This window comes from Leucopleurus acutus, assembly GCF_964270905.1.
Source record: "Leucopleurus acutus genome assembly, chromosome: 9".
In the NCBI taxonomy this organism is placed as follows: domain Eukaryota; kingdom Metazoa; phylum Chordata; class Mammalia; order Artiodactyla; family Delphinidae; genus Leucopleurus; species Leucopleurus acutus.
This window is the reverse complement of record NC_139144.1, coordinates 40,725,923-40,740,800: the sequence shown is the minus strand read 5'-3', so window position 1 is coordinate 40,740,800 and position 14,878 is coordinate 40,725,923. Positions and strand designations below refer to the sequence as shown.

The window sequence follows — 14,878 nt, the reverse complement described above, 5'->3', positions numbered from 1 at the left end:
ATCTGCACATTACCATATATTAAACTTTAAAATGCTATGGTTTATTGTACAAGGTGTCAAAAATATGCAGGCACAATGGTAACCCATAGCAAGAACTATGTCATCAGAAAACTGAAGCTAAGAAAGAATAACAGTGTTCATATTTATAAAACAAGAATGAAAAATGACCGAGGTCATCATAAATTCAGATTCAGAGAGAGGTAGTTTACACCCAGGTAAAGCATTTTGCCAAATTTTTATTCACTCAAAAGCAGTAGCTAACATTTTAAATGAGCTGAAATTTACTTTCATTGGGAAGACTAAATACTTAAAGTTTCAAAATATGATACGAGATTTTCCTTTTAAGGGCACTAGGCTGAAGTTAAGATATGGAAGTTCAGTTGGTACTACTTGGCTGAGTGCACAGACATTACTCAACTTCTCTGGGTGCAGTCTCTCACCTAGAAAATACATTAATCGATCTGTGTGATGCCTTGGGTCTCTTCTAGTGTCTTGATAATTCTGATTCTAATCATCTGTTGAAACATTATCGATTATAAATCATTTAGAAAACTGACACATCAAGCCTACCCTTGAAACCCAAGAGGAACGAAATAGTTGATGAAGTTGGCTCTTCCTTGCCGCTTCTGTGTATTACTGAACATGCAATGTTTTGTTTTCTTCTTGTACCCCTGTCCCTACCACCTCTCAGCCCTCCCATTATCTAGCAGAGAAGTAATCAATAGTCCTGTAAAACTCTCTCATTTTAGGGATTAAATTGCTGTCAATCTAAGAGCTTTGAAAGAGTTAGCTCTTGACATTTAGAATTTTAATATAGTATTTGATTCTACTATTTATTCAAAAACAACTGCCACAGACCATCACATATAATAATATAAAATTTCTCTGAAATACATTTCTGAATTCGCCACATTAAACTGTGAGCATAGGAGAGGTGAGTAAGCTGAATAGAATGAAACTAGCTAATCACTCAGGACTTACAACTTGGGCGGGTTTTGTTCTCTATTGCCTCAACCTAAGCAACAATTCTCAGGAATTTATTAAATATAAATAAATACACAAACAAATAAAAAATCATTTCCTTTGAAAAAATAACTTATCACCATTATAAATATGTCTTTATGCATTTTATGTGAGATATAATACAGTTTTAGTTTTTTGTAGCATTTGCATATTTACCATTCATGAGGGTGTCCAAATGGAACCATCAAAAATAACAAAGGGCTATAATATGTAAATTCTCTCAGCAATGAACTTTATAACAGAGCAGAACAATGTCAAGTCCAACTTCCTAGTTAGCAACGGCAAGAGAGACCTGATATTTTATTTTCATATTTAAAACCCTTTGGTTTAAGTTCTGTTCCCTCTTGACTAAATACCCCTTTGTACATTCCTCTTGAAAACAGGTGTTTGATGGAGAAGTGGTAGGAGACATTTGAGAAAGGTTAGGAGATGTCCAAACAAAAAGGGTAAAGAATGGGAATCTTAAGTGAAGGAAACTTGAGTCTCTTACACAGCTTGGTCTAAAACTCATCCTACATTTCAGGAAAATGGCATGAGACATAATTCTAGGGACAGTTGCAGATTATTTTAAATAGCAATCTCAGGCAAGCAACATTTCCTACAGTAATGTTAGCAGTAAAATACAAATAAACAGGCAACATAAAACAGAGATTGTTTCCAGATGGTGTATACCCACAACATAATTGCACCTACATTGATAGAAGATAAAAATAACAACACTTACTGAGCCAGACATTGTTTTAAGTACTTTATGTTTACTGACCTACTTTAATTTTTAGGAAACTACACTACAGAGAAGTTAACTTATAGTTAGAAGAGACAGAAGGATCTGTTGTGTTCTCCCAGATCAACTCTTGACATTTCTCTTCTATGGCCTGCATTCCTTTAGGTTGACTTCTATGGATTGTATCTACCGAGACCTCTGCGATCTGCTTCTCTATATTCTGATTATATCTGGCCAGTGGGAGGCAACAGAAGGAGATGGGAAGGCATGAAGAGAGGCTACTGTGTGATATTTGAGATTAGCTGCAATCTTCCATCTGAAGTCCCAACTTTGCTGGAAGGCTTCTGTCCTGCTGCTCTTACTGGATTCCAGATTCGTGTAAAAGCTCCCTCTATTTTGTCAGGTTTACAGGCGCTAATGTTTTCCAATTGTGGGCAGGCCCTGAGTGATGCCCCATCCTGTTGCTTCCCGACACACTGCCCACCATTAAATAGTCACCATCAACCTCTCTTCAGTTATTGCTATGGGTGTGCCACCTATTTTCTTGCCTAATAGGATAACAAAGAAATAAGATAAATCCTTTGTGATCTATGAACTATTGACTAAAAATGGAAGAAAATTAAAAAATAGCATTGCTGTTTCTTCTTATTTTCCCAAACATCTGGGTATCCAAGAAAAAATGGGGTGCTCTACTTCTAGGAACAAAGAATAGTTCTGGAAGAAAAGGCCTCCACAAGTCCCTGAATTTTGAAGGTAAATGTTCAAAAGATAGTAATCCTGGAAATGTGTGTGGCAGCAGGCCCCTAAATTTGGGTGCCTAACCTCTGGTTTTCCTGTCAATTCAGTCTTTCTTAGTAGTTTACGTGTAGATATTCTCTAGTTTAATGCATCCAGACCCATTTACACTACAAATAAGGAAAAAAAACCCAAAGTAAATGTAGCCTGTAGTTGGGGAGATTTTCAATGTTAAAGACATTAAAAATACTGAAAACTCATTTTACTTTTGAAAATATTAAATAAGAGAGATATCACTTAAAAGTCAATGTATCCAGTTGGGAGTAAAGCTCTCTTTGGATGGTTCTTAAAATGTGAAAGCCATTTGCTAAATTACTGGCATCCTACAAAATCAAAGCTACTATTTATCAATTTAGTTCCCAGTAAGTTTTTGACGGCACAATTCTATTTTCCTGAGCTGTGTATTTTAACTAACAAAATAAAATCAATCTTTTGTGAAATGTACTTGGTATTCATTGCTTATTTGATAAGAGTCATTGGCCATTTTATACATTTTTTTAAACTAATAAGAATACACCTCAGTTTAGTTTGCTAGTTTTTCAGGAGGCTAAGAATACTCATCCAGAAGTTTCCTGTGCAGTCTAGAAAGCTGTAAGAAGCTGCCTATACAGACACCGAATATATTTCACCACTACACTTGCAAATAACTATCATTTGCAAAAATAAGTTTTTATTTGGGTGTTATTTCTGGCAAAGCTTTAAGGCTATATTTTCAAAGAGCAAAACTCTAGGCCTTTAAAATTCTACTGGCATCCACCAACCCAAGCTGGACTCTCCTCTAGGTTTCCACAGAGCCTGAGAGAGAGATGACTTCATCTTAATCATTTTCTTGCCCACAGTCATGTAAGATAACTGGGATTTTTTTTTTTTCTTGCAGCATTATAAAATCTCTTGAAATGTGTGGAGAGAAAAACAAAAGAAAACAGAAACTGCAGGGAGTTGGCAGATTTGATTTTACGACTAGCACTGATTATCAGCTTCAGCCTGTTGGACTCTCCACACAGCCATATATGCTTCAAACTTAATATTTTATTTTGTAACTAGAACACTTAACATCATATTATCGTCTCTAATTGGATACTTTAGTTCAGATGATCTGTTACGAAGAAATTAAATTTGAAATTCTATTAGTGTATATATACATTTATATAAATAATTATTTTTAAATGTTTATTGTATTTTATTTTTTTAACACCTTTATTGTAGTATAATTGCTTTACGATGTTGTGTTAGTTTCTGCTGCATAACAGTGAATCAGCTATATGTATACAGTGTGCTTTAAGTGTAGCTGCCATGTCCTAGTTAATTCAGCACCTTCACTTTTTTTATACCATTAACCTTTCTATTAAAATACAGTAGGGACTAAAAACTATAAAAAATAAACACCTTATGTTCACAATTTCAACCAGTACAGTCTATCTAGCTTCAAGAAACATACCTATAACATCTTAGAAAGAAGGCTTATGAAAACAAACACTAGGATATTTAAATGTTGGCTTGGCCAAAAAATTCGTTCGGGTTTTTCTGTAACATCTTACGGAAAAACCCGAACGAACTTTTTGCCTGCCCAATACATTTGAAACATTCTAATCAAATTGATTCTATGAAATTTTGAAGAGCAACGATTTCTGAATTTAAATCTTTAAACAAAACCCTAACATTTTCGCTACTACGAGTTATTACCTACTAAACTTATATTTGCGATAAAACTAAAAACTCCAAGGATGTAAGAATTAAGTCACCAAAATACACAAATATTTTAGAACTATTAAACTTTTAAGGAAATGATAATTTTGAAAAGTAACATAGGTATAATATCAGATAAACTGAAGACTAAATTTATTAACATTTAAATCTATATAGTATAGAGAGCAAAGTAATTATTTTTGAGTTTTCCCCAAACAAACCCCTTCCAAAAATGTGTACTTATTAATACAGATTTCACCTGATTTTTCTTATTCGTATGCACATGGAAGTGATCAAAAAGCATATCATAAAATAATTTCAGAGCCCTATGAAAATCAATATTCCAAATTTGTACCAAAAAGTACACAAAGTACCAAATTTGGTACTAAAAAAGTACCAAATCTGCAGGCAGTAACACGTTAAATTCAGAAATATTATATTGCTGTGGAAAATGTGACATTATAAATAAAGGTTTCATGGATAAGGGGACTTTAATTGTATATTTCAAATTCCAAATATAAAGGAATATTAATAATTGACCCAATCAATTCCAAATGAAGGTATATTTTTACCAAGTAATTCTCAGTTAATTTAGTAAGAACTATTTCAAAAGGTTTTAAAAAGAAATATTACTCTGAAGTATGAAAAAACATCTGAAATTTATACAAATGGATTAATAGATATATTATTTATTACTTTGTATCATAAAATACTATCTAACACAATTCCTTAAAGGGAAAATAAATTCCTTACGTTTCTGTAATGTAAGTAGAAAATCATTAGAGAAAAGGGGATCCAAGTTAAGTTACTTCTGCCTCTACATAGGTAATGCAAATTGAACCCTGGGATGTAAAATGACCTTTACTATTTTAAGTTTTACTTCATGAGAGTAATAAAATATTCTACAAGGTTTCCTCCAATTGATTTTTGAACCTCACTGATGACTATGATTTAGAAGTAGTGTGGAGAATGAGAGAGTGTTGTAACTCATTTTTCTTTATTGTGTTACTCTATCTCGACTTGGGGGTTTCAGTTTGATACAGCTATTCCAATAAATAATCATAAAGGTATCATAACAAAAATAGGCAAAATGTTAGTGTTTGATTTTCTTTATAAACTTTACAAAAAGCTTATTATTGATAACTAAACCATATTAATGACTAAAACACATGAGAGAAATAAGTTGTGAGTGTTTTATCTTTTTTTTTTAATGAAACCATTGAAATCAGTCACCAATACAATAATCCAGGAAATGTAATTTACCTGGCCACTCAATAATTAATCCTTCTTATTTTATGATTACAATCAAGTGGGAAAGAATTCTACTCCTGATAGTCTTACTTCACATGCTAATATATTTTCCTCACAAAATTTTTTATTATTATAAAAAACAACATGGCAAAAATACAAAAGAAATGAGAGATAAATCATCCACAACTCTTAAGTCAACAAATACTAGTTAAGGAATTCCTGTGTGTATTTTATTTGCTAATATCTTTTTACCCTTATCATTTATCACTCGTAAATGTTTGTAATAATTGTAGCAATTCTTGGGAAAAAAATCTCACTCTTAAATTTTAAAAATAAATTACTGAAGTGAACACAGTCTAAAACTAAAATATATTATAACACAGCCTAAAACTAAAATATATTATTGTATTATATTGTTTATTTTCATTTGAAATGAAAATCTAAAAGACATCACATTTTTTGTGTGTTTCTGGCTGCCACTTTTAATACAGTAAATAACGAAATTTCCCAGCACATATATATTTTAATATAGTAAATGAATAAAACTGGCACCATTACTAGGCTAAATACATGTAATAGGTTTATATGTGGGGATTTTTTTTTAACATAAATCAGCTATTAATTCACACATAGGTTATTTCTTAAAAAAAAAAAGTTAATTCTTCTACTAAATATAGAATTAGTCTCTCAAGTTTCTCTGATTCTAAGGGGATGGGTTGTCCCTACTGTTATTTTATTTTGTTTAAAATTAATTTCTTAAGACTGTTTAGGTCTTATAATAAAAATTATATTATAAATTCCAACGCTGTGATGAAGGGTCTATGTTTTCAAACACAGACAAACAAAGTAATGTTTAAAATATGTTTTTCAGTTTATTAGTGGCGATCAGCTTACTGTGTGCCAACATAATGGTTTCCATTGATAATTACTGTAAAAAAGATTAAAATTTTAAATACTTGGTAAAGGCTTTTTAACCCAAATGAATGTTTTAGCAGTGTCATGTATTACATTTGATGCTTTTCCTTTTCAAATCAACTATAAAGATATTTACGGAGAAATGGAAACTATTTCAGTATTTATTTGCATTCTTCCTTCCATCCATTGCTGACTTTCCACAATAAAGCGCCTTGATTCTAAACGAGTTGCTGCTCTTGACTTTTGAGCGTAATCATTTGAGAACACTCATGTAGGTCAATGGTACTTAGCAGTTTTTTTTATCTCAGGTCATCGTTTAAAAATGTTCACACCTAAAATTAATCTACCACTCCAAGAAAAAGACTGAAAATGGTACTTTTTAAATTCCATAGATTCGAGGCCCTTAATTTCTTCAGTACTGTCCTATAGTCATCTATATCCAAAAGACTGTATTTTAAATTCTAAAGCAAATGCTAAAAAGTCATCATCCAGCAACACAGGGATGAATAATAAAGTAACTTTTTTTCTTTCAGAAAACATGACGATAGAAATATCAAGAAAAAAGTGTAATATAATTCTAGAGTTAGGGTAGGTACGACACTACTCGGTATTTTAATTTCTAGCATATTAACATAATACTTGTGTATCATTCTGCAGAGCCAGGCATACAGACAGACATAATTTGACAACAAGTATTTTATGATCTTGTAGCTATAATAAAATGTTTACAATTTTACAAGAATCTGATTCAAAACCTTGTAAAATCACTACCCCCGAATCACTCCCTTCCTTTTTGATATAATTTTGATTTTTTATAAAATTAATTAATTTGAATATCAAATACTTACATATTTATACTGTATATTACCTGCATAAAAACTAAAGTTAGATTGATTAATCTATTTTGGTGATATTAACTGAAAGTAGGCAGTATTATACTTATTACTACATTGCTTGGTGAACAATCAAAAGTAACTGAAGCTAAGTAATTCACACTATTTATAGACATTTTTTCAGAATCACCTGCTTTCTATAGATTGTTTTAAGTACAGTTGTAAAGTTTTGATTTTTAAGAGTTGCTTTGAAGGCATGGCAGATGTTGGTTTTGCTAATAGTGCTGGAAAGCACAGCAGGTTCAAAGTTGCAAATATGCTTAACACATATAAAAAAATAGTGTGATTTTCTATTAAACTTCGTTGTTTTCAATTGTCAGTAAACTATAGTGGAAGCCTAAAGTCCATAAATATTTGTTTCTAGACCCTCAAACTTCTTGAGTTTGTATATGCGTGTGTCCATGTGTGTTTGGGAAGGGGAACACATGTAAATGCACACTGGAAAATGTTACATATTATAGTTTTAGCATCAGTACCATGGATAAATATTGGGGTTGTTTTCCAGGGCTTAAAATTCCATTAGAATTTCACACAGTCATACACACATACACATATTCATACAATCTGGGTATGAGATGCAAGGATACAGAAATTTGGTTCCGACTTTGCCCTGGGTTTATGTATTACATTTACTCTCAACTAGAAATACACAGAAATTATAAACTGCCTAACAAAATATAAATGGTCTCTATAATGCATGATGTGAGTTTTGTCTAATACAATTTTAAAATTTCAAGAGTGCAGAAGTTACTTTAATATAGTTTTTTGGAAATACCGAAACATTAAACTATGCTATAAGTAATGAGAGATATATGTGTTAACAATATACCAATATTACACTGACTTTGTACTTTGCTTTAGTTTCTGCTAGCTCAAGATGCCCTTATAATAATATGAAATGAAATAACTGTGAACATAAATTATAGAAGACCAAATACAATATCATTCCAGGAAAAAGCTACCTTGAATTTAAATCTAGCTAAAGACCTAACAAATATTAATTAACTAAAATATTGAATTCGGCTAATTAAATTTTATTTTCAAAGAGTATACAGATATTTAACCAGAAACTATTGTTATATTTCTTTTTAGATAGCCAAGAGTTCTTTCAAAATATCCCATCAAAGAAAATGTTCATTCTAACTCCCCAGTGATTCTACCCTTGGTGATGGCTAATTGTATTTCCCGCTCAAGATGTAATCTATTAATACTTTATGTAGCTGATGAAAACTTTTGTTTGTCTTTCCAGGCCTTTAATTGCCAGCTTCAACATGAAAAAATAAACATATTTTGCTATATGGTTATTTCCCACCAAAGGAGGGTAGCACTGTTAATATAACCAATATTCTTAAGAAAGTTGTTATTAAAATAATTGAAGGGAACCAGTTCTTAGATCCCATTTTCCTTATTTCTCCTCAACCAAAATAACATATGCCTATATGAAAATTCAATTTGCCCTATGAAACTTAGGTGCATTGGTTCAGCTGAGGCAGCATATGAAACAATCCATCACATAGGTTTCTCACTGCAGAAAGTAAAATGAACAGTAAGAGCTTCTGGTAAATGCTAAAGTGCCGCTAACCAAACTGACCTTGGATCCTCTTATCCCAGAAAAGTTATATTGATATCAAATGCTAACTCTATAAAATGATCTCATTCTAAAATTGACTTTTTTTTTTCTAATGAAGATGGAAACCTTGCTATGATTAACCTTTTAACTCTCTGTCTGAAGGGTGTTTCACTTATGGTTAGTAAAAACCATTAAAATGAGTGATACTGCTGGCAACTTTCTTGGATATTAACTAATTTGTGATGGGGCATTAGAAGTTCACCCGACCTTGGAATGTAAAAGTCAGATTTTAAGTCTGTGATAGAAGAATCCATCCCATACTAACGCTTAAGAATAACTGATACCATTGCTGCAAAAGAACATGAAATATGCGGCTCATTCATTGTCATTCATGTGGGATCTTACCTAAAGCATTATAAAGGATAGACATTTTTCAGTCTTTCAAACCAATATCTGGAATTATCTTCCAGGACTGTTAAACCAATTCCGCAAAGAAAGAAAATATGTAAATATTATATTAAACAAACGACAGCTTACGAAAAGACGGAACGCAGGCTGCACTATAGCTACAGAAGAAAACTCACAACCTCCTTAATTATAAAGCATCTTTTAACAATTTCATAAGGATACGGATAGGTCAGGGCTTTGATGAGTTGCCTGCAAAACTTCAGTTTCTCTGGACTGCTAAAATTTAGTTGGCAGCCTCTGCCTTCAGGCATCCGCATTCAGTAAGGTTCCCCTTTTTGCGTGGCGGCTCAAGTTATCCCCACGTAGGTCTGTGCCTCCTGCGCACACCCTCCAGTACCAGCGCTACCCGGGGTTGCTGTTTGTTTCCCAGTACTTGTTTCCGATAATACTCACCTGGAGGAGAATTTTACTTTCCACTTTAAAAACTTAGATTTTCTTTTTTGTTAGCATCACATAAATACAACTACTATTAAGAATCGTCTTTCTTCAAGGGTCTGAGCATGTATTTAGTTAAAATTCTCTTACATTCCTTAAAATCCTCTGAATTCCTAGACTGTCTTCTTCCCCAAGAAAGGGAAATTTTTACCATTTGGAATAGGGTGCTATTTAAAGAACTCTGAAATCAGAATTTAAAAAAAAAAAAAACACAACGAAAACTTTTTTCTCATATGCTCTGCCAAGTTCCATTGCAAGTTCCAACTATTGTGCAATAATTTGGAAATCCAGTTAACGATGGGAAAAATCTAGCCACTCAGTCGGGAACTTGCAATGGAAAAGTCAAGGAACGGCACCCGCACGCACGGCCAGCGGACGCTGCATCCCAGGGTGCAATCCTCTCCCCATCGCTCAGATGGAAGGTCACGCTTCGCAATCGATTTCACATACTTGTCACTTGTCCTTTTTTCTCAACTTTCTGGTAAACTAGTTTGAATCTTGGAGAGCTTAACGCAGTTGGCTGAGTGTTGCGCTCGGAGAAACACGTGCCCCCAAAATAAAAGGACCAAAGCAGCCTCTCCGAATTTGGCGGCGAGGAGCCAGGGAGGAAAGACCTGTACCATAACGCCCGCCGCCTCACTCTAGGGCGAGAATCTTCCCAGTCATCTCTCCGCCCCCTTTCGCCGAGGGTGCCCGGCGCGCCCTTACCTGAGCTATCGCTTTTCCTCTTGCCGCCACTTCTCTTCTCCGCCTCCGCGGGTGACAGCGCCTGGCGGCCGTAGTCCCCTGGCGGGCACGCGGCCCCGGTCGGGGTGCTGGAGCCCAAGCTGGAAGAGTTGGAACACAGGACCGGCGGGCTGTTTCCCAGCTCCGGGGGCCCTCCCGAGTCCGGCTGGAGGCAGAGGCTGTGCCGAGCCGCGCTTGGCGGGGAGGACATCTGCGGGAGGTGCCAGTTGGTTTGCAGAGCCTGGTGCTGCTGCTGCTGGTGGTGGTGGTGGTGATGGTGGTGGTGGTGGTGGTGCCCCCTGTGATGCTGGCTGGCAAACATGCCCTCCTCGTTGGGGTATCCCGCGATTATGCAAGACGAGGAAGAAGTGGAGAGCTCGGGATAGGACATATGGTCAGATCTTCCATGGAGGGCGAGAGAGGACTGGGAGAACGGGTGCAAGCCTTGCGCGGTGGCGTGAGGGCTGCGCAGGCAGCCAAAGAGCGGGTGTTCCATAGCATGCAAGTCTCGGGTTCCAGACAGAAGACTTCACGACGGTTCCAAACGCCGCCACTCTCTGTTACTTTTCCCTGGAAACCGTGTGACTTTTCCCCCTCCCAAAGCAATAGCCGCCCGCGTTTCAGCAGAGCTCGGATAATCCCGGTCCTGAGCCCTAGCGGCCAGTCTCCTTTACATATAAACACTCGGACCTGGAGGAGCTTCCCTCCGAGCTACTCAGATGTTAAGAGTAGGAGAGGTTGAAGCCAAAAGAAGGTGGTCCCAGAGAACTGCTTTCAAGGGGAAACGGCTCTGAGAGGTTATAAATAGAGTGTAACGTGAGCTGGGGGCTGGCTTAGGAGCCCAGTGCTGACCACATGCGAACTCCCTCCAAAACTCCGGCTCAGTCCGCGCCATGCGCTCGCAGTTCCACTTCCTATCGCCGGCTGGACGCACGCAGCGCGCCCACGCCCGCCCGCCCCTGCCAGCAGCCGGGGCTGCAAGCGGCGCGCCTGGCGCCTAAACCCGAGCCCCGGCGGGCAGCGGCTCCCTTTCCCACTCCGTCGGCCAGGCCGCGCCGCAGCGCCCCCCAGCCCCAACCCCGCACCCAGTGTCCGACCTGCTCACTGCTCTCATGAAAGGTGTCTTGTCAGTGCCCCTTGGGTACTGTCACCTGCAGGAAAGCTTGGGCTGCGCCTAACTGTGGAGGAGCACGAAAGGAGCACTAGGATTAAGGGAGAAGACCAGAGCTAGTCTGGCGCGCGCTCAGATAAGTTTCTCAAACTTCACATCAATTCGTGCCCTGGGCGCAGGGGCACTCCTAGCTTTTTACAGCCGGTGTCTGTGGGTGGGTTGTTAATGGGCTGGGACGTCAGATCCGAGGATGCTGGGAAGTGACCCACGAGCAAAGAAAGGGCCATTTTCGGTGCTGCAAGGAACGAGACCTGGTGGGGTGGTAGAAAGCATGGGGCGGTGACAGTTGCAGATGTCCTGACTCTGGCATCCTCACCTGCGGTGCCAGGTGGGGTCTTTTCCTCTGCTTTGCGCAAATGTCCTCCCTCCCGATTTCCTAGTCCCACTCCATTTCCTAGCCACTTGTCCACCAAGAAGAACTCTTCCTGGATCAGGAGTATTCCGAAGCGATTACGTCCCGGTCACAAGTGAAGTGTATATTGCACGCACATTTCCAGTCTTTTCCCTCAGGAGCCAGCCCACGTCCCCTTGTTTTCCTCCAGAAACCCATCTCTCTTCCGCTCAAAGATAAATCAGCTAATCGCACCCCTCCCCACCTCCCGCCATGGTTCCATTTACTGAAAAAATATTGCACTTCGGTATCCCTTAAAGTTCGGGTCTCCCTGGTTACAATCTTGCATCATAGAAAATGAATTAGAAAACTTTCCACCAGTAAATTAATGCGAGCGGCGGCTGGGCTTTGATACCGTCACATGCTTGAGGGACGACACCGTCTGCTGGGGGCCAAGTCGTTTACACAAGGTAAGCACGCCGCCCGCTCATAATGAGCTGCAGGAACAGTCGCATCATTCCTGGGACGTGTCGCATCAGGAGAATATCGGCGCTCACCTATCCCGCCCGGGACCCCAAATGTGCCACCAGCAGCGTCGCCCTGTTATTTTCATTGTCTCAGGTGTCCAGAGGACGGGGACCAGGTCTTTGAAGTTGTTAATGGGATTAATGGGTACAGCAAACTGGGCCAGACATCTGGTTTGAATTAGGAAAAAGTATTGATTAATCTTTGAGAAATGTCACCAAGGCAGAACCTTTTCCCTAGCCCCGTCCCTCAGGCTTCAGCCTGACCATCTCCCTTTCCTTTTAAGTTGTCCTGTAGAATAGTGGCTTTGCAATAAACCTTTACATCCGTGTGAAAGTTCGAATTGTTTTCCAGTGCTCAGAGGTGGGATAGGGTGGGGGTGATCAGGAATTCTGAGATTTGTAAGCGCTGCTTTCTTTAACGGAAATTGAGCCCTATTTTGTGGGAAATTAGTTTTGCAGACTTCGTTTAAAAAAAAAAAAAAAGCTAAAACTTTTGTTCACCAGCTGCTCAACTTTTCAGTCTGGGTCTGAGCTGGAACCTGCTGCAAGCGTTTGACGGTAAGGCTTTCTTTGCCGATATGTTTTGGGAATCTAATATTGTTTTAGATTTCGAAAGGGGGTGTTCTTCACGTTGCACGCTTCTAAGGGTTTTAAGCGCTCGCAGGATGGCGTCCAGGGCTTAGATCTTAAGAATGTTTCTTCCTGCCACTCCCCACGCCCTTGGCTCTTTAAGGATAAAAAAGGAGGGGATATATTCTTCTAATATAGTCGGAATATTTTTTGAATTTTCATTGTGTTTATGGTTTCAATATGTGCTCTGATATTAAAAGTTAAAGTACAAAGAGCAGCACTAAACTTCCCAAACTCGGGTAGCTCCTCTACGGATCCTGGGTGAAAGCATTAAAGGCTTTATCCAAAGAAAAATTTAGGCAACCACCTCCATAAAGTCACCAGACATATTTATATAATACTGTCTACTAAAAGTATTGTGGAAAATGTCAGACAAGACTAATTAAAAGATACACTTGATTTGCACACATCAATAAAAAACATCCATAAAGGTCCTTTTGGTTTGCATTACAGTGGTTTAGAGGGAGAGACACGAGAAATGAATGGATTTGAATTTAACCAGTGTGTTGCAGGTAACCAGCAACTAGCAAACACACAGAAGTTTCCCTCTCCAGGAGCTGCCACTTCTCCTTGAACCTGCCTTGTGACTGTGCTGGCTTTTTTTCTCACTGTGTCAGATGTTAACAACATGTCCAGAAATTTCTCTACAACCTGTCTCAGTCAGTCAGCTGAGTGTGGGGCTAAAAGTCTGGTGAAGAAAAATTAGAAAAGATTAGAAAAGAAAGGAGTCTCTCTGAAAGGCACACAGTTAAAAGAAAGCTAGCAGAAAAGGTCTTTTTAAATGTAGACCCAAAACATATATCAGGAAACTTGATGTCTAATAGAAAGTATAATATAAGGAAAACGTTACTTGGAAGAGAAAAAGTGTGATTCAAAGGAAAAAAATGTAAAAAAAGGAGGTCTTGATACATTCCAGAATTAAATATGACTGGTTTGTTTTCTCTGAATTTCTAAATATATACTAATTATTCCATAAAGTTTTTTTTCAGAAGTTTCATTTCTTAGAATATTTGGAAAAACATAAAATATTAACTTTTATTTTCTAGGCCATAGAGAATTTTTTTAAAATGCAATAATAACAGGAAAAATCCTAGCATTTTCTATAATAGCTACATCAATGTCTACATCTATAAAACCCAATGTTGAAAGATGCCTTTTTACCTCAAACGGCTAATTTCATGGAGAATGGTAAAAATTACCAAATTTATTAGAGAATTTCTATAGCATTCATTTTAAACTACATATAGCATAGTATTTACCATATATTTACAATATACTTGAATTTCTGTGAAAAATGTTTCATTAATAATATTTTATGCAAGATTTTGATATCAAGCAGCACATTATAACAAGAGGCTGAATATATGAAAAATGTAAGCTGCTCATCTTTTGTAGAAAACATGATCAAAATTATTTTAAACATGTGCTAAGCTCTTTAAACTTGATAAATGTGTATATCTATCATTCCTTCTGCTTAATGAAATGATATTCAGTAGTAAAGGCAGAGGTATTTTTTAATTAATATTTTAAGGGGAAAAGAACTTAAATTAAGCAAGCTGAAAAATTTATGTTTAAATTCTAAGACTCATGACGATTCTTTTAAGAGTTGCCATTCTTCTGTAAGTTTGTGACATGAGATATGATGGGAATAAAAATATTATAAATTAAAAATGATCTTTAGCTACAGATATTATACAACTTTATTTTGAGTTTTACCTGCTAGATAAAATTGC

At 37.0% G+C, this 14,878-nt stretch overlaps 1 protein-coding gene across 1 annotated transcript in view; it reads right to left on the bottom strand.

Moving 5' to 3' along the window:
• The window catches only part of MEOX2 (mesenchyme homeobox 2), a gene marked incomplete at its 5' end in the record, with an annotated part of 63,930 nt that extends 52,948 nt beyond the window's left edge, over positions 1–10,982 (bottom strand). Inside the window, one exon of the mRNA XM_082846266.1 lies at positions 10,469–10,982. Within this exon, the coding sequence (XP_082702392.1) occupies positions 10,469–10,982 (514 nt within the window). The remainder of the gene's footprint in view (positions 1–10,468) is intronic.
• Between the last annotated feature and the right edge of the window lie 3,896 nt (positions 10,983–14,878).